At 35.0% G+C, this 20,209-nt stretch overlaps 1 protein-coding gene across 3 annotated transcripts; it reads right to left on the bottom strand.

Moving 5' to 3' along the window:
- Positions 1-4,959: 4,959 nt before the first annotated feature.
- LOC126667814 (uncharacterized) lies at positions 4,960-17,995 on the bottom strand. Of its 3 annotated transcripts, XR_008790139.1 has the most exons (8): positions 16,120-17,995; positions 14,115-14,255; positions 12,239-13,991; positions 9,936-10,297; positions 6,552-7,381; positions 5,220-6,472; positions 5,110-5,140; positions 4,960-5,013 (listed from the first exon to the last, which is right to left on the bottom strand). XR_008790139.1 is itself a non-coding variant. In XM_050360900.2 (6 exons), the coding sequence occupies exons 1-6, from the start codon at positions 17,752-17,754 to the stop codon at positions 5,290-5,292; spliced, it is 5,904 nt and encodes a 1,967-aa protein (XP_050216857.1). In that variant the 5' UTR covers positions 17,755-17,995; the 3' UTR covers positions 5,195-5,289. The 3 variants fall into 3 exon arrangements, 1 of the variants encoding a protein (XP_050216857.1); XR_008790138.1 differs by having other exon boundaries at positions 4,960-5,140; XM_050360900.2 differs by lacking the exons at positions 4,960-5,013; positions 5,110-5,140 and having other exon boundaries at positions 5,195-6,472.
- Positions 17,996-20,209: the final 2,214 nt, after the last annotated feature.

Genomic DNA, 20,209 nt, shown 5'->3' with positions numbered 1-20,209 from the left:
TGGTCATGCTAAATGAATTGATAAAGAGTTGTCATTTTCATTACACTTGGGATTAGGAAACAAATGATTGATAAATATAAGGATTGCAGTTCTATGTCTTATTACATTCAATTCAGATATCGTAAGATAAAGAGATTAAAACATTTATTGTAAAAGGTTAAGTTGGATAATCGTTATACATATAACTTGGATAGTCATAATGTCTTGCTAGAATCTGCTTATGACTTATGGGCCAAAATAGGAATTTCATGCCCACTGCTAACATTATATGAACCTACTGGGTCGCACACTAAAAAAGATTATAAAAATGTAGTGTTTCAATTGAATTGAAAAACACGTTTTTGAATAAATTCTAAATATGTTGTATACATATAAATACACACTTAAGTTTAGGATTTTGAGTGTCATTTTCAAAATAAAAACAATAGCCGTAATTCGAAATTAGTTAAAATCACATAATTTGATATTGCTTTGAGACGCAAAGGTGCTAACACACAAGCACTTGTTTTGAAATAGTCTATTCGTGTGGATATTCGTAGAAGACGTATTCTTTTTTAGGCGTTTTGATTTGAGGCAAGATATCAACAAAGTGAACCACCTCTCTTCCTTGTTACATAGTTGTTGTGTTCGATATTCGGTAAGTTTTAGTTATACAAGACTTATCCCATTTAGAGGTCCTGTACTTTACACTTTTTTTTCCAAAAGTTCTTATACTTCATTTTTATATTATTTGGTCTCTGTACTTATCTATTTTTAATTTTGAGGTCCTTTTTAAGTTTTTTCCGGTCACTCTACTTACAATTTTTTTCTTCCAGTCACATAAAAAGACTTGAAAAAGCACAAAAGGAACCTGAAAAACAGAGAATAGATAAATAGAGAATTCTGATAATATAAAAATGAAGTATAAGGATCTCTAAAAAAAAAGGATAATTTGCAAGGACCTCTAGATGAGTTTGGCCTTTATATAACAATGTCTATTTGTCAATTACATGGAACTTATTTTTGAGTTTTTGATTAAAAAAATTAAAATTTTGTTGCATTATAAACCTAGAAAACCCAACACATAATACCCCTGCTCTTTGGATTTCATATTTGTTTTGGAACCCCACAACTGTGTTCATCATCAGTAATTTTTTCAATAACAATAACAAGACGAGGGACAAAGTTTTTACATCACGAACAATTAATTTCTTAACATAAACATCAAAATAACTCGCTTCCACACCAGCCTTAGCCATTTTCATAAAATGCTCATCGTGTTCTATAGGCTTTATCCCTTCATTAACTTTTTTATTGTTCTCTTTCTAACGATACGTCACTAATCCCTTTCAATTTTTTAACTCATGAATCTAACCTAAATAAAGCCATAAATTGAATGTCAACAACTTAAGTTAAAATCTACCCATTATGATAATCTCAATCTTCTGATTCTCCATTATATTGTGGTACTTGGAAGAACCTTGAACTTTGGAGGAATACTGTAAATAACAGAGGAATTTACAATAAAAAAATTCATTTTTTTTAATTTATTTGCTATGAACACCTCACTTTTGAAAATTTATCTTTTTACCTTATTTTATTATTATTTTAATTTTACTCTCAACTAAATTTAATTTATTAGTATTTTACTGTCCCTTCTTTAAAATACACACACCTTATTTTTCTCTTTATTTTCTCTTTCTGCTCTCCTCTTTCTTCTTCTTCTCTTTCTTCATCTTTTTCTGTAATTTTTTTTCTCATTTTTTCAATTTCAATGGAATTTTTTAGCAAATTGTATCTAAATTTATCTACTATATTCGATCTATAAAATAAATAATCAAAGATCTGAAACAAATAAGAAATCACTGATGAAAAAATTAATCGTATTCGTCTCAAAGAATTTGAAGCAACAAAATATTCCGCCATCGCCACTATCATATCCTCTTATTCTAGATCTTCTTCTCCCTCTTTCTACTTTTTATGTATTAATTGTCAATTTTTATTGCTGATTTTGTTCATACGTTTGAAACTATTGTAAACCGTTTGAAACTGATTTTAGAAATCGTTTTAAATTGTTTGTTTGAAATTTTATAAATTGTTTGAAAACTTTGTAAATTGTTTTAAACTGTTTTTATAACTAATTTAATTTTTTATGAAATGTTTGAAACTGTTTTTAGAATCCATTTGAAACAGTTTAAAACCTTTGTAAATTATTTTCAAATTTTTTGAAAGTTGTTTGAAACTGTTTAAAACCTTCGTAAATTGTTTGAAACGTATATAAACTATTTGAAATCATTTTTAGATAAAGGTTGCAAATTATGTTTTTTGAAACTGTTTGAAACCTTTATTAATTGTTTGAAACCTTTTGTAAACTGTTTGAAGCTGTTTTTTTTTTTGAAACTGTTTGAAATCCTTGTAAATTGTTTGAAACCATTCTATAAATGTTATTTTAAATGATAGCAAAACTGTGTTTTAGAAACCTTTTAAAACTGTTTGAAACCGCTTTAAACCGTTTGAAACCACTTGAAACTGTTTGAAACCATTTGAAACTGTTTTTAATATATTTTTAATGAGAAAAAATAAATTAATAATTCAAAGTTTATTCTGTTTTGGAGAAAGTTATGATCGTTGGATTTGAATTTGAAGCGATTTAATTACGAATTAAAAATTCGAGCGAATCGAAAACTAAATTTGAAACCCATGATAAATTTTTAAAAAGTGATGATAGAATCAGAAAAATCAATCTATTTAATTTTTATGAGCTAAAAAATTTGAATTTATTTGTTGAATTGTTAGTTATTTTGTTTGAATTAATTGAAAGAAGAAGAAAAAAAAAAGAAAGATTGAGTGTAAATTTAAAGCGGCAAATTATGAAAACAAAATAGCAAAGTAAAAAAATAAAAAGTAAACACGCTGGAGTATAAAAATAAAGTTGAATTTTTTGGATTAAAAAATACTAATATTTTATTTTCTTAGGTATTTGTCTAATTTTCACATAATAAATTATGCTAATAAAAAAATAAAGAAATATATGTTTCACCTCTTTTAAAAATTTAGTTATCCTTTTAAATAAAACTGATTTACAATTTCAACTTTTAAAATTGCACTTCATTTTTCACTTTTGTTTTTTTTTTTATTTTGTATTTACATATTCACTAAAAATGAGAAAGTAGGTGGACACACCACTTTTTTTTGGACAAATTTAATAGTGATAAGGAATTAGAACGTTCAATAGTGATTTTAAAGAAAACGTTCGAATGATGAACTAGCGATTCGCTTGACAGAATTCAAAAATACTAGATCGATGCACGACAAACCTAAAGAACTGAAATATATTTGTCGTAAATAACCCATTAAAATTCAAATGAATTATAATAAAAGTTTAAAAAATTGGACAACTATAGTCTTTTAGGTTATAGGGATGTTAGGTTAAGATTAGGGGAAGGGTGATAGAGGATATTTCTTTTTCTCCCATCAGATAACTCTGCTATTCTTATTTTTTTTTTTATCAAGTTTATTGATACTATAAAATACTAATTAAGCGATTCCATTTTTATTGTTGAAATATCTTAATCAAATTTTGATTTTTGATTCACATATAAACTTGATTTGACACTGCTTCTTCAATAAATTTTAACTAATTAGATATGATTTGGCTGTTCATTACTCCTCGGAACATCATATACTAATTGTCCGACGGATGATGTTGTGGTGGGTGGAGAAAAGACAAATATGAACATAGAGTATGTAATGGCTAATCACAGCATGGTGTTGGATATGGAGGTACAGGCTGAGACTGAGGTACATCAATTCTTATCTACTTCTATCAAATATATTAAGTGGCATATGAAATCATTTAGCAACTAAATAGACTTTGGATGGGGTCAAAATGCATCCATCTAATTAAGTATAATTTTCAATGGCTAATTAAATTTTATATTATATTAAATGATAATACAAATAAGGCTATACTCATCCACAAAACCCTTGTATTTTATCATTTTTATTTAAAAAGCCTCCCAAAATATCTTCTTCTAATTTCTACTTATCTGCTTTTTAATTTTCATGCCCTTTTTTATTTTTTTCCAGGTCCTTTTTTGGTTTTTTTTCCAATCCTTCTACGTATAAAGTTTTTCTCTTCTAGTCTCAGCAAAAGGATGTACAAGTCAAAATTGAACAAATAAAAGGTCCTGAAAGTTTCAAGTTTACGTTAGAAGCTTTCTGAATAAAACTGGTAAAATACAAGAGGCTCGTGATTGATTTTACCTTAAAATAATAATGTGTTTTAATCATAGTAGAATGATATCAAATCATAATAATAATTAAAAAAATTCCAAATGCTATGCAATATGCCAGATTTGGACCTATCTGAACTCTTAACTGGAACTGCATCAGTTTGCACTAGTTTAAACATCTGTAAGAACTCATTTCAATCAAAATATGAATGCACATTAGTGCCTATTTCTTGGGAGTGTTTCTCCGACGCAACCGTTGTGCCACGTCATTTTTACAACAAGCCAATGAGGATTTGTGATAAAAATTCTTTTAATTATCACTTATTTTTTTTATTATTAATTTTTCCACATGATTAGCGCATAAAAACCAAAATAACCTTTGAAACCACCTATTAAATAACTTAATATTTTTGAATAATTAAAAATGTTTATTAAAGAGATCAACTGTAACTAAAAATAATCCTCACTTCAAAAACATTACAGCTTACACAAATTTAAAATTATATAATTTATATCATAAGATTAGATACTATTTGAATTTCAGTTCAATGTGGAACATGGATTCTTTATCAGAAATGTAAATTTTTTCTCAGAAAAACACAACAAAATCCACAAAATAGCTTATCCGCCTTTTTTGTTCTTAGTACCCCAATTAATCCAAGCTCAAAACTATTAACACTGTTTACCCGTTCATAACCCAATTTCGTAATACAAATCACCCGTAAAACACAAACACAAAGCAGCAGAGAAGCAATAAAAGATCTCATATTTTTCATCGGGTCCGGGTAGAGACAAAGGTCTTGATCAGAAAGCAACAATTATAAATCAACTTATTTAATGGAGAAACATGTAAAAAGTGCAGTGAGATTATAAAAGAAGTTGACAAGTTACTAACCTCAGTTATGGCAGAAGGGTCCTCGGCTTCCCTGTGGTTAAAATTCCGCTGCTCAAGGAAAGAGAGAAAAAAAACAGCCATACTAAAGACAAAATTTTGAATCTTTATACCTTTTGAATATGATCATTTACACCTAATTCTGCAAAAGAGCTAGGCAATCCATGCTGCGAAGATATTATATCAATCAGAAGGCTGCATCATCATTACTACTGACTTTATAGTAGAACAAAGGCAAAAAGTCTCGTATTTACAATGGAAAGAAACATTTTTGTTAGAATCTACAGGAATCAAGATGCCATCTCTGAAATTATATTCCAGTTCCATACCCGACTGCATATCTAGGGAGCCACTTGCTTTTGTAGTTGCACACCTTTCCAAAGAGTGGCAACTACACTCTGTTGCCGAATCTGAGCTTTGGCAGTGACAACTTTGCAACTCTGTAAATTCAGAAAAAAGTTCAGGATTCCCGTATCTCAGATTTTCATTATATGAATTACCTCCAACGTCAACTTTTCTGACTGCTGATAGAAGATCCATAGACAATGATGAAACAACATCATGAACATCATCTGCTGTCCAATAGCTATTGTTTAATTCCCACTTATGAACAAGGATTTTCTGAATAATTCTTTGAAGAATGGAAAGGCATCCAGAGCAACAGATGTAAGAACACACAACCCCGGAATCAGCACAATGACTGGTATCTTTGACCGAAGAACAGTGTGCATCTCCTAGAAGCTCATCACAATTGGGTTGATTATCCATGCATTTAGCTTCCTTGTCCATTGCAGCCACTCCCTCGATCTGTTCGCAGGATTCCATGAGGCCAGATGACTTGTTGGTACATTGTTTAGTTGAGCCAGAGAAACCATTTTCATAATGGATAACTTCTGTGACTGCAGCAAATTCATTAGAATGTTTCAAGAATCCATTGTCCAGTCCAGCGCCAACTGAAACAGTATTTGGATTTTCCAGCTCACATTGTCCGAGAGTAGTTCCATTCTGTTCATCTGCATTACTATCAATCAACTGGTTATCACATGTTGAGTTTTGAATATTTTTATCTGAGTTGGTATGGTCGCAATGGACAATCTGCTGTGCAGAAAATTCTTCTGAAAGAACATTTCTATCATCACAACTGGAATGGTCAATAATATTTTCAACTTCATTCAATTCGACATGTTGAGGAACAAATTTCACAGAACAGCTTTGCAAACATTCAGATCCATTGGCACTTTTATTTGATGCAATTCCTTTGCATTGCTCATTTTGGATTAAATCATCTAGAGAAGCATGATTGCTTTGAAACTCGGGGGAAATGTGAATAGCATTTGTCACTTTGATTAGCTTGTCGACTTCTAAACTGAAATAAAATAAAATTTGTTAGATATCTGCATATAAATTGAAGCTACAAGCATACAAGTGACAATTGCCAATAGTACCTCTGCAATGCATGTGCCCAGCTATTAACCATGTCTTCCAGATAAGCAACTTGTGATAAGAGACGAATGTACTGATGTCGATCTTTCCCAGCCCGAATCTTTTCATTCACTTGTTCAACAAGAAGCTCAAGAACTTGCCTTACCTCAAAGGAGACCTCTCTAAGCGACTTGTATACACCTCTGTATGCTGACAAACCCACAGCAACTAAACCTCTGACTAAGCCATACCTGTCTTTGCTTTTAATATTTCCCGCACTACAAGTAGCTGGTATTGTATCCAGAGTACCCGGTCGAATAATGCATGAATTGAAAGGCCAGCCCTTCCAAGGTCCACTCACATCGACACAAGGTCCTTTTTTCAGTTTTGATGTGACCCAACACAGTTCAGCAAAATGAGGAAATCTAAGAATCTGATTGCCGAATGTGGATATCGCTAATAGCAAGTTTGATTTTCCTTTTAAACTTCTATTACTTGGTGGTGGTGCAACTTTTGAATGATCATGAGAGACTTCTTCAGAGCCATTATTCTTATTATGGCATCCTGTGTCGCAACATGCTTGATTAGAATCCCAAAATTTGTAGTCAACAGATGAAGTACGGATATGTGCTTTTTGATGAAGTAATAAAACACGGAGCTGTATTATATCCCTCAATAACTTAGCAGCAGCAAGACTGATGACCATATCACGGTTAAAATCCTTTCTAATATGCACCAAGAATCGAGGTATTGCATACTCCACAGTAGTCAACTTACTGCTATTTGAGATGGGACTTGCAAAGAATTGCTTTATTTCTTGTGGGAGTTCCAGGAATGGAAGTTCTGACGTAGCCTATTGAAAAGTAGGGTACAAGAGTATAATTATTTGCAAGGAAATGATAGGACTAAAGACTGCATTACTACAAGTTTAAAAAACAATATAGGTTAGGCATCCCTCACAAGACATGTTATCATGAATAATCCAATACATCAACAAAGAAGCAGATATAATGCTCCCAATAGAAAAATGGATCCGCTTTTGCTCAACATTCTGATGATATACAGTTGGCACTGGCAGTCCTAGCCAAAACACGTGACGACTTGCCACACAACTTGTTTATAGAATACATTTTAGAATTGCATGGTTGGACATGAAATATTCTACCTGGAAACCTGGTTCAAAGCCATTTACCTATCCCTATAGAAAAGGGAATTTTAGTCAAATGAAAAGCAGGTGCAGTGAAGCTCAAGTTTAAGTGTATGAATTCGGTGGGTTCAGTACAAAAAAATAAAACTTAAAACCAAACCGAAAAAATCAGTTTGATTTTCTGACTTTTTATATATATAATAAATTTTGCATAAATACAACAAATGAAGAGGTAAGCCAAGTAGACAGCAGCGTGCTTACTACCTTCCTTAAGGTCCTGGGTTAGAATCCCACCAATGAATTTATTTTGTTTAACATTTATATTGAGAAACAAACAAGAATTTATTTTTTAACCTTGAAATTCGAAACTGGACCTTTGGAAGATATAAGAGTCATGTGTCACTCAACCATATCAATAATTTGTTATATAATTAAAAAAATTAATATAAATAATTTTGGTTGGTTCAATTTATTTTTGGTTTTCTCATTCAACAAACAAAAACCAAACAGCTTAAAAACCAAACTGAACCTATATTTTTGGTTTGGTTTTTGCACTCCCCTACTTTAGTTTTCTCAATGTAAATGGCTGTGTTTTATCAATAGTTTTCCATTTAACTAAGCTATGATTTCATGATTTTTTTTCTTGTGATAAAGCTTTATCACAACTCCAATTGGTCCTTAATGAGGTCTAGTAATACTATATTTCTTTCATGGGTAAAATAATTCTTTGGTGATTTCTAAGCATTGGAATTAATCATCACCACGGTTAGGATTAATAAGAAATTTACATCTATATGTAATTTAACATAAGATAGTATGAGAGTTCAAGGTGTTAGAGATTATTGCTAGAAAGAGAAAGTTGCAGAGGTAAGTTATTTGGTTGTTTTTGTATTCACTTCACAACAAATAGAAAAAAGATAATCCCAAGTAGAAAAGCAAGCCACCCAAAACTCCCTAATTTCAATATAATCAACTTTAATTCAGCACCAAAGACCATTTCGTCTCTAAAATTCAGCCCAAAATCTTATATGTAATTTTTGTCCCAGATTGCACTAGACCATTTCTGTTACAACCCAGATTCAACTGGCCCAAACCACGGGCCCAAAATGGTTAACCAAGTTCATTTAGTAGTTGAATCAAAAGCATTATAAACCACTCAAACCATCCTCACACTTTCAATGTGGGATGTTACATTCACTTCCCCTTAAATTCGCGACGTCCTTGTCGCAACTCGGCTCAAGTCCAGTTGGGTGTTGTGGTTCATCAGCACCCCCTTCTCCTCCAGGCCTGGCACACCACAAAGCACCCGAGTCGGAGCCCAAATTAACTTTCAGGCCCAAACCACTGGCGCGAAATGGTTAACCCAAGTTTATTTAGTAGTTGAATCCAAAGCATTATAAACCACTCAAACCATCCTCACACTTTTCAATGTGGGATGTTACAATCTCATCTTTCAAAAAACACTTTCATATTTAACGCCCTTGAACATCAATCGAAATCAACCCCATATCAATCATAATCCATGCAATCCTTTAACTTAAATTACAAGCCTTAAGATCTCTAATTATCAAATTATCTCCCGGAACATGCAAGCACAGGTTAATCAAATGCATCAAGCATCACAACTTGCTTATAGGTTTTTTTCTTCAAGGGCTTATTCGAGTTGAGCTAATAGATCTATAGAACCATAAGTAGAGTTTGGGCTCAAGATGACAGATATCAAAGGAAAAGCCAGTGTGTTCTATCTTAGTGGCAATCATATTGTATTTCCTAATGTGGTTATCCAAATAAATCAATGAAAAAAATGTCAAAACATAACGAAAGGAAGTATAACTAGACTTCACCAAGTACATTGTTCCCTATAGCCAAATCACCAACTTTAAGGTACCGTTTCGAGCAATAGGAAAATGTAGGGAAAGGAAATCAGAGAAAAAAATGAATAATAGACAGTAGACTGGCAGAGCAAGATACAAATTTGTGAATCCTACATCTATCCTATTCTTTTTTCTTAGTCCACTTGCTTCATCTTGCTATATGTACCAAGTATAAGCGTGAGCCCTTAACCTATAAATTGTAAACCCATTGATCATCCTAAGAAGGTAAAGACCACAAAGGCAACAGCTTCATTAAGGAAGACTACTCAATCATGCCAATTAATCAAATTAAAAAGACTGAAACAGGCTAACCACATCTGTATGGTAAAGTGCACATTTAACAACCACAAAAACATGCTACTGTTATCAACAGAAAACACACGTACCAGAATGATCAAGGATGTTGATACAGATATATATTCCACCTGCTCCACAAATGAGCACCAGGCATGTGAAGCAGTTAGGATGGCACTTTGAGGCAATTGCATTTCAGATTCGTCGCATTGATCTTCAAAGGACTCGTCATTCTTTTCAATGCCATCAATAGATGTGGAACAAGATTCTTTCTTCTCAGACACATTTTCCTTTCCAATATCTTGAATAGGTGTCGAACTACATTCTGTTGCCTCAGAAGGTTGGTCAATTGAAGATGTATTCCTCTCCTCAGTAACTTGATGAGAAGCCTCCATAGCCCACAAATCAATTCTTGGCATGAATATCACCAATGATTGTAAGCTACCAAATTTCACTGCCAGAGTAATATATGAAAGTGAGAATTCATGAATGCTTCTTATCCACAACTGTAGCAAATTTGACTTAAAGCTCATGTCAACATGTCTCATCAAAGACTACCAACATGCAGAAACTTAAATAACACAGGTAATTTAAGGAATAATTTTCGGTGGTGGTCTGAACTTTATATCATATACTATATTAGTGTCCATCTTTTTTATATTTCTAATTTAGTCTTTTAATTTAATATTTCAGCTTTTTTATAAGTGTATAAAATGAGTGCTTTTAGTCTTTTTCCAATCACCGGACTAGTAATAAGGTCAACAATAATTGACTAATATAGTTTTTCAGTTTAATTTCACATATACACTGTACCATTTTTACACGCTGCCATCATTATTTGCTAATAACACAGAAACTTAACCAGAGTAGAACTCATTTTTGTCTTATTGGCACACCATTGATCGAAAAACGACTAAAAGCACTGGTTTGATATACTTTTGAAAAGTTAAAACACTAATGTAAAAGAAATAAAAGTATAGACACTTAAATAGTACTAGTAGATTTAGAATACAGACACCACTGATGGAAATGTTCCTAATTTTAAACATATACATAACCTTCTACTTTGGATAAAGCCAAAATTGCATGAACACTCCAATTACTTAGCTACATTTCATTGAAATATATATAAAGGCCTCGTGCACACCAAGCAGCAGTCGTGTTAGTTCCACAAAAACATCTATCTAAGATAGCTGAAGAAAAATAGGATAGATATTAAGGAAGATGGTGCAGGAAGGATCAATGTAAAAAAAAAAAAAAATCATTTCCACAGCCAGCATAACCTCCAAATGGTAGATCACCCATCAAAGCTAGATGATGAGGATATCAAGTTACCTATTCTGAAGAGCATAATTAATATGCACTAATGCAAGTGCGCAGGAATGCCCAAGCAGTATATGGAGTTTCTGCCTTTCCCTGGTTAGGCTCAGGCAGGTATGTTGTAACATGCAGTCCTCCCCAAGCAGCACAAACAATCAGTTACCAGTAGTAGTTATTCGTTTCAAAAAATTGTTATTGTTGCATGGTTAATGGAAATGGTGAGACTAAAGGAAACCTAAATCAATGAGTCGGTGCTTGATAAATAAACTTGGTTTTACCAGAAACCAAACACGTGATTATTTAATGGATTATCAACCAACCTTCTAACAGGAAATAGGTGAAGCCACTCTCTGGAAATCATTAAGAAAGATTGAAAACTAACTAAAAAGGTTGTACAATTTAACTGCATAAACATTTATTTAGTAGCAAGAACTGATTTTTTTTTCTCAGATGGGAGAAATTGCCCATGAATCCCATTTTCTTAGCATTAGACGGATTTTAAATGAAATAGAATGCTAAATCAGAATGCCTTCAAACCATGCAAAAGGACAGACTCACATTTCAATTCAATTATAAATCAATCACACAGAAAGGATTACAGAACTCTTTAATTGTTGTGTAACAAAATTGCAACCTTATTTGTTATGATGCTTGAAGACGAGGTGGAAATAAGTTTTATTCAACATATTATTAACCGATTTCATGCTAAACACCCAGCCAATAAATCCTAGACTATCGATATTTCAGTGTTCATGTCATTTACAAAGAACTAAGCCATCTTCTAACAGACAGAGAAAAGTACAAATCTACACCAACACAGAAGTATTAATGACATGCAGTTCAAAGAGTGAAGATTATAAATTTTCTGACAGAGAAAGAGTATAAATTTCCTGACACAGAGAATATAAATCTTCACCAACACAGAAGCATTGATGACATGCAGCTCGAAGAGTGAAGAATAAGAATACAGAATTTTTCTTGTCCTTTTTAGTTTTATTTAATTTGCTTATTTAAACAGTATGCCATTGAGTATGAATGTGTACATGAGAAAGAGAGAGAGGGGAACAGAACGTACTTAATAAGCCTGTAATCCCTTGGACTATATCGCCATGCCCTTCTTGCGAAATTGTAGCAAGATCAACCTTCTGAACTTCAACATTCCCAAGAAAACATTGAAGCACGCAAGAAGCGACATGCCTCTGTCCAGATCTCGCATCCCCAGCAACCAATAATCGGTATCCTGATTTCTTTTTTGATGCAAGAGATATACTTCTGGACAGGCTGGTATTCATTCCCCTATCATGCACAGAAGGCTCAAACTTCATACCATAATCATTCTTTTCATCAGCAGAGCCATAAGAACAAGCATAGCTATCCTCTTCAATTAATAAACCAGAAAGCCTTTTCTGAATTTCCTCAGCAACTTCGGCTTCTTCAAGAAGATTATCAGCATGGAACCACCATTGATTGTTAGGGAGATTCTTCTTCTCTAAATTGGAAATAATCACACTTTTAACCATCACGGCAGCTTTAGAAAGAGGAGGAGGAAGCCAGAGACGTTCATCAAGACAGAGGGAAACAAGCAGCTTGGATAATGGATAGAGCAAACATGGAATAAGGTGAAAAGGAAGAGGAGAGGCTACCAAATCATGAGCAGCAATTCCTGCTTCTCTACGAGAGCAGGGAGGTGGAGCACAAGCTAAAGCTTCTAACCAATCTCTCTCTTCCACTGTAATAGATGGAAGAGGAACACGTCTAGCACCAGGAGCTTTCCCTCCAGCAGCAGATAACATGTCATGCAAAGGGAAATTCCTCTTCAGAGCAATAATGACAGCCTGTGTGCAAAGAGCCTGTAGATCAGCACCGGCAAAACCAACAGTTCTACTTGCAACCCACTGCAGTAAAGATCCAGTTACTGGTTTCGGCCACCTCCGCGTATGAAGTGAAAGTATGGCTGCCCTGTCCTCAACTGATGGCAGTGGAAAGTAAATTTCCCTATCGAATCTCCCAGGCCTACGCAATGCTGGATCAACAGCCTCAGGCCGATTTGTTGCTCCAATCACCACCACTGAACCTCGAGATTTTAAGCCATCCATCAAAGCAAGCAATGTGGAGACAACAGAGCTGTGAGTCTGATCTTGGCGCCTTGAGCGACAAGGTGCTAAGCCGTCTATTTCGTCAAAAAATATTATAGAAGGCTGGCATTTCTCTGCAACTTGAAACAAGAGTCTTAGCTGCCGCTCTGAATCACCAACATATTTCCCCAAGCAGTCTGCACCTTTACGAGCAAAATACGCAATCCGCTTATCACCACGAGCACATGAACCAATCAAGGCTCGAACCACAAGAGTTTTACCTGTTCCAGGATAGCCATGCAGAAGAATACCTCTAGGAGGGGTAATCCCTAGGTTACTGAAGAACTCAGGATATAAAAGCGGTAAAATAACTACTTCCTTCATACACTGTATTACATCCTTAAGCCCAGCAACAGATTCCCATCCCTCAAATAGTTTTACATTCTCAGAATCAGAGCCTCCAATATACACAGGTGCAATTCTCAGCAAATCACGGTGAAGCCTCTTGCTCTCACGTTTCAGAAACTCTTCATCCTCCCCACAATTCTCCAACCATTTTTCTTCGGCTTCAATATCCTTTCTCAAAGTATCATTTGATCGCTTTCTTACTTCATGTCTCAATTTCCTGGCTTTCAATTTCTTTATCCGCATTAAATATTGATTACCATAAGGTTGGAACAGGTGTCGATGATCCGTGCATGCTATAAGAAATTTTCGATGGTCAAAAATGCAACCATTAGCTCGGGCACAAGGCTGCAAATATAGAAGCAAGGAAAGAAGAATTTAAATAACTTACAAGTAGCTGCATTGTAATTACACAAAACAGTATAATTAAAAAAAAAAATTGCTTTGCATAGAATATTAAAAATAACATACCAAATGGTAAGTTTTTGGACATCGGTCGACACGACATCCGATAGTTGCACCTGGTCTTCCACATCGCGTGCATTTTAATACTCTTCCCCTACAAAGTGCAGCCCTTACATTTTTTAAGCAACCCAAACCAGCAAAATAAACCTGCATATAGAAATCCAAATGAACAGAGGTTACTGCAAATTAGAGTTAAAATTGAAGAGTCAACATGGAAGAAAAAAGATGAAAACCCCAAATTCTTCTAGGCCCACATTTTACAGTCAAATATATATGGATTTTAAGTTGTTAGAATAGACAAACAGAAGTAAATGAGCACAACCAATGTAGGTTGTTGCTTACCTATAAATATCTTCCATCACAATGTAAGACTAAAGATAATACAGTGTTGACCCCTCACAATTATTTAGCAGATTGGATAAGCTAAATCATTGCAAAGGATCACAAACACCTAGACCAACAACAAACCATCACACTCACACACATGAGGAAGTACAGCTATTTTCACCAATAAGTACCACTCTGCATCCAGCAAACATGACGCATCTAATAGCCATAACATGCCAAAGAGCGTATTCGATAGAGTTAAGTTCTTCATAAAGAATTCAGCATGGATTTGAAGAAATTAATCTTTTCATGAGTTCATCTTGGATTTTTATTTATGCAAAATAAATAAAAAAATCAACCTTGTTACTGTGACCTTTTGATCCTCACTAACCGAAGCATTTTACGCTTACAGTGCCAAATAAAATCCAGTATCATAGAGAAAATGTATACAGCACTTTATGCTTCACCAAGTCACACAACTGAGTTTTCTTAATGTTTAATCAAACCTGACCTTCTAACACAAATCATTAAATCTATAGCTCTTTCTTTGTCAATCTTACTTGACAATAGAAACTTCATGCACTTCCACTGAAAAGTTGCAGTTTTACTATTTTACTAATAGACTACAGGACATCATCATAGAGCAACATTCTAGATTTAAAAACTAAGTGAGGTAGAGCATGACATGTTCAATAATGAGTTCAAGTTCCATTGCACACTCTTAATTCATTCATAAGATCAAAACAATTCTAGGGGAGATTGTTCCATTGCACACTCTTAATTCATTCATAAGATCAAAACAATTCTAGGGGAGACTGTTTCATAACATTAAAGACTTAATAAACGGTGTATTTTATTTATACTTGCTTTGATGGTGTTCAACCTTACAATGGGTTCCCCCTCTCAAGCAAGCTTTCCTATAAGCACTGTCGAAATAAAATCACGAATGAAATTATGAAATTATCCATACATGCATATGCATTCTTGTGATGATTGTAATAAACTAATTCCAAGTGGGAGGAGATGAAAATACAAATAACAAAGCGGAATCTGTTTTCATGCAGCCTGTAAGACTGCAGAAAGCACAACAAGGCTTGGAACAAAGTAACATTTTTACATTAAAAACTTATTAAATGGCATATTTTATAAAAACTTTCTTTAATGATGTTCAGCCTAATAATGAGTTCCACCTCTAACTAAACAAGCTTTCCTAAGCGCTGCCAAAATAAAATCAAGAGTGAACTTATTAATTTTTCTATACATGCATACGCATGCTTGTTATATTTACCTAAAAACGAATTCTAAGTGGGAACATAGTAACATCTATGAGATTGTTTCAAACATTTATGAGATGCTGTTTCAGAAATAAGATAATAACCTATGTCATTAATGTATCAAGTTTTTTCCCCTTAGAAATGTTTCAACAACCAAGGACTGCCGGTGATTCACCACAGGTCCTAACCACTTCTAACAAAAAAAACCACATACAGATTATAACTCTCAGTTTGACATTGCATACATATCTCTTAGCCATAAAAAAGGAAATGGAACGTCGAATGCTTATTAGATAAAATTTTGTACATAAATCTTTTAGTAGAAGAAACGTTTGATACTTTAACCAACAGAATATAAGACAGAAATAAATAGAAATATCCTTAAGCAAAGCTAGGTGAAAACACTGCACCTCTGGACTCCATACAGCACAGTGTTGATGAACCCAGATTCCGGCAATACCATGACGGTCATTTATAGGACCCAATAAGCGGCCAAGCCATCCAGGTTCATCACCAAACCCATCCCATAAGTCATAGTTTGGCTCCTCTGAAGCTGATGAACCACTATATGCCCCAATATCACTGTCATTAGCATCTTGCATCAACCTTTTTGGTGGCTTACCATCATTAGCACACCCACACAAACCACACCATCGCCCCTGTTTAACTCGCGGCCTACCAAGTGTAAGGGGATCATGCTTTAACTTGTCTGTCTTCGCATCTTTGCCAACTTCCTTGGGACTTCCCTTTGCCCCAACTCTCCTTTCCTTATGAGGATCATCCGCCTCCTTCATCAGAGTTTCATCAATTTCAACATCTCCTTCCTTGTTAGGTCCATCCACCACATTCATCCGAGTCTCACCAACTTCAACATCACCGCCTGACTTATCAAGATCCTTTACTTCATTCATCAAAGTATCATCGACTTGAACATCATCTACTTCCTTATTAGGATCATGCACCTCATTCATCCAAGTTTCATCAACTTCAACAATGTCTGCTTTCTTATCCACATCCATCATACTCTCCACCTCATCCAATTCTCTATCACTCTGCTCCACTTTTTCAACATTGTCATATTCATCACCATTCTTCTCCACTTCGAAACCATCCAATCTCTCTTTGTCCTCTTTCTCAACATCAACATCAACGACTTCCTCACCATTTTCGCAATCAACTAAAACCGGCACACTATCATCAATCTTATTCTGCAGAACCTCCACGTCATTTTCCTCGTCCTTTTCACCACCCAAATCCAACATTCCACCCTGCTCTACCTTATCCTCCACCAGCTCAATCTCATCCTTTTCCCTCACACGAACTTCATCATTACTCATTTCATTCCCTATACCATTTAACGATTTCAACTTCCCCAGCCTCTTCAATTTCACAACCACCAACTTGTCATCATCATCAAACTCCTCCTCCTCCTCTGCTTCCCCTTCCTCTTCCTCTTCCTCTTCCTCCTCCTCCTCTACTTCTCCTTCTTCCTCCTCCTCCTCCTCCTCCTCACTTCCCACCACGTCTACTTCTTTATCATCATCATAAAGAAGCTTCCGTTTCCGATGCGTACTACTTTCACCTCTCTCTACGTTCACATTCCTATTCATATCTCTATTCCTTGATCTCAGTCTCAATCTCGATCTCCAAGTCCATCCTTCCGATGATGCATCATTCAGAAACCCTAATTTATCACTTCCCTCAACATCATCATCCTCATTCTTACCAGCACTCTTTAAACTACCACCACTACTTCTATAACTATTACTATATCTACCAACACCACCGCCGCTCAAATTAACAACACTGTTCGCCTTTTTCTTCCGCTTTTTCGCAGGCGGAGGCGATACATCTAACACAACCGGAGCTCGCCGTGCTCGTGAGCTACGACGTAGCTCCAAAGAGGCTGCTGCGGCTGACTCAGACTCACCATTACGATTATGATTTTGATTATAAACCCTCTCACAAATAGCATCGAGTCTTTTGTGTTTCTTGCGAGACCTGGACTTGGATGATGGAGAAGATGATGATTTGTTCGATTGCATGACAATATGTTGAAATGAAAATTGGGGATGAGTTGATTGGCTTTGACTCGGTTATAACTCACTAACTCACCGAGATGTCATTGTTAGGCATGGTGTTTGATTGGTCCTGACATGGAATAAACCCTAGAAAGAAACTACAGCTACACAAACTAGGAGAAGAAGAGGAACAAAGAATCCATTTTTTGTGGAAGTTTTGGTGAAATGTATTGCGGGTAAAACGGTCTTTTACTATTTTGATTTCTTTTTTATCAAATATATTGAGAACAAAGGATCACTTTACCCCCTCAACTTGGCACAAAGTATCAAAAACGTCCAAATTGAGAAAACAGGATCAGTTTTACCCTGAACTTGTCAAAACCGGTACAAAAAGACCCCTATGCTGACGTGGCACCTTAATTGGAGAGTGGGTTACTAATTAATTAAAGGCAAAAGGCTCACATTAGCCCCTAGGGTCAAACTGAAAGAATTTATAAGACCCTAAGGTGAATGGACGGCCAATTAACCCCCCGTAGTCCTTCAGAATGGGTCTCTTAAATCCAAAAAGTTAACCCCGTCTATTATTCCGTCTGTCAGTGGCTATAATCTGACGTGTCATTAATTAACCCGCGCTAAGTAGTTGGAGAGTTGTGGTTTGGGAGTAAATGTGAAATTCAAAAAGTACAGAAATTTATTTGCTTCTGAATCGAATATTCTTCCAACTCAGAAACGACGAAGGTGACCGTGGTGGTGGGCCTTTGAGAATAACTTTGTTGATTAAAGCTTGAACAGGTATGTTATTTTTGATTTTAAAATATGGGTTTGTTGAGATGTCTGTCAATACATGAATAGTTGACTGATAATGGGGATTTAGGGTTTTCTAGGGTTTTTTTTATTATTATAAATTTTGGGGATTGAAAACGTTGATTTAAAATAGTTTTTAATTGCTTTCTTTCCGTTTGATAATTTCTGAATTTAAAAATTGGGTATTCTAGGGTTTCTGTCATATCGTGCACAGTTGAGTGAAAATTGGGGATTTAGGGTTTTCTTATTTTTTGCTGTTATGGTGATTGAAAATGTTAATTTTTGTTGTAATTAATTGCTTTATTACATGTGTTCATGGCAGTATGCTTGAGTCCATTGATGTGCATTTTCACTATGGTGGAACATGGATTAGCAATCCAGAATTAGAGTACAGTAATGGCTTGGTAGAGACAAAGTTTAGATTTGACCCAGATTATATGTCAATTAATAATATCAAGCTTAAATATAAAGATGATTTAGGGTTTCCTCATGTGGATAGGATTTTTTATCTTAAACCTGGAAGAAGTTTAAGTAATGGGCTAAGATTGATTCAAAGTGATTATGAGATTAGGAAGATACTAAATTCACTACATTTAGAGGGGGAAATTCACTTGTATGCTGATCATGATGTCAATGAGCCACATTATACAGAAGAAGTGTTAGTGTTGCCTTATGAACCCCTTGCTGAAAATGAACCTTCTAATGAAAATGCCCCCCCTGCTGATAATGAACCATTTCCTGAAAATGAACCCCCTACTGAAAATGACCCCCCTGCTGATAATGAACCTTTTCCTGAAAATGAACCCCCTACTGAAAATGACCCCCCTGCTGATAATGAACCATTTCCTGAAAATGAACCCCCTACTGAAAATGACCCCCCTACTGATAATGAACCATTTCCTGAAGGGGTAGAGGCTGAAGAGGGAGATGAAGGGGTAGAGGCTGATGAGGGAGATGAGGGAGATAATGAAGGGGTAGAGGCTGAAGAGGGAGATGAGCAATCTGATGAATGTGAAAGTGAGTATTTTGCTTCTGAATCAAGTGGTGTGGGACTTAACTTTGACCAAAATACTTTTCATGTAAGTTAATATTGTATGGATTCAGTATTGGTTCTGTGGTTTGGCTATGTTCTGTGGTTTGGCTATGTTCTGTGTTTTTTATTATTTCAAACTGTTTGCAGGGCTCATTGAAAGAAAAGCAGGTTATTGACCCCAACCAATGCTCAGCTGCTCCTGAGAAGGAATCAGATGCATGGACATTCAGACATGCAATGCCTCAGCCTATTAGGCCATCTTCCAAGACAACAAGTGATCCAAACAAGTTGAGGAAAATCAGCTTCAGGGCAGAAGGAACTGGGCCAGGAGACTTAGGCTTCACAGCCTCTAAAAAAGGACTAACTTGGATGGGAGAATCTGCAATTTCAGGCAGCCAGTTAGAGGTTCAGAGGGAACAGATGATTGGATCACAGTTTAGAGCCAGTTCTTCTAATGTGGGGGGTACTTCACAATCATCTGAACCACAGTCAAAATGATATGGATATTGTAGGATGTATTTTGCTTATTTTGTCTCTTAACAATGGTTATCAGTAATTGTAGAGAGGTTAGCAAGTTAGCATGCTGTTTAAGCATTATAGTATGTATTTTGCTCTTTTGGTAATCCAACATTGGTGAACAAT

This window comes from Mercurialis annua, linkage group LG2 (assembly GCF_937616625.2).
Source record: "Mercurialis annua linkage group LG2, ddMerAnnu1.2, whole genome shotgun sequence".
NCBI classification, from domain to species: Eukaryota; Viridiplantae; Streptophyta; class Magnoliopsida; order Malpighiales; family Euphorbiaceae; genus Mercurialis; species Mercurialis annua.
The sequence above is the reverse complement of the archived record's forward strand: the minus strand, read 5'-3'. Positions and strand labels throughout refer to the sequence as shown.

What these genes read in the sequence shown, in the direction of transcription:
- LOC126667814 (XM_050360900.2), bottom strand. Translation starts at nt 17,754, where the DNA reads ATGCAATCGAACAAATCATCATCTTCTCCATCATCCAAGTCCAGGTCT. An exon ending in GTGCTGTATGGAGTCCAGAG is followed by an intron (nt 14,256 to 16,119) that starts GTGCAGTGTTTT and finishes TTCTATATGCAG; the next exon opens with GTTTATTTTGCTGGTTTGGG. An exon ending in TGGGCACATGCATTGCAGAG is followed by an intron (nt 6,473 to 6,551) that starts GTACTATTGGCA and finishes ATTTTATTTCAG; the next exon opens with TTTAGAAGTCGACAAGCTAA.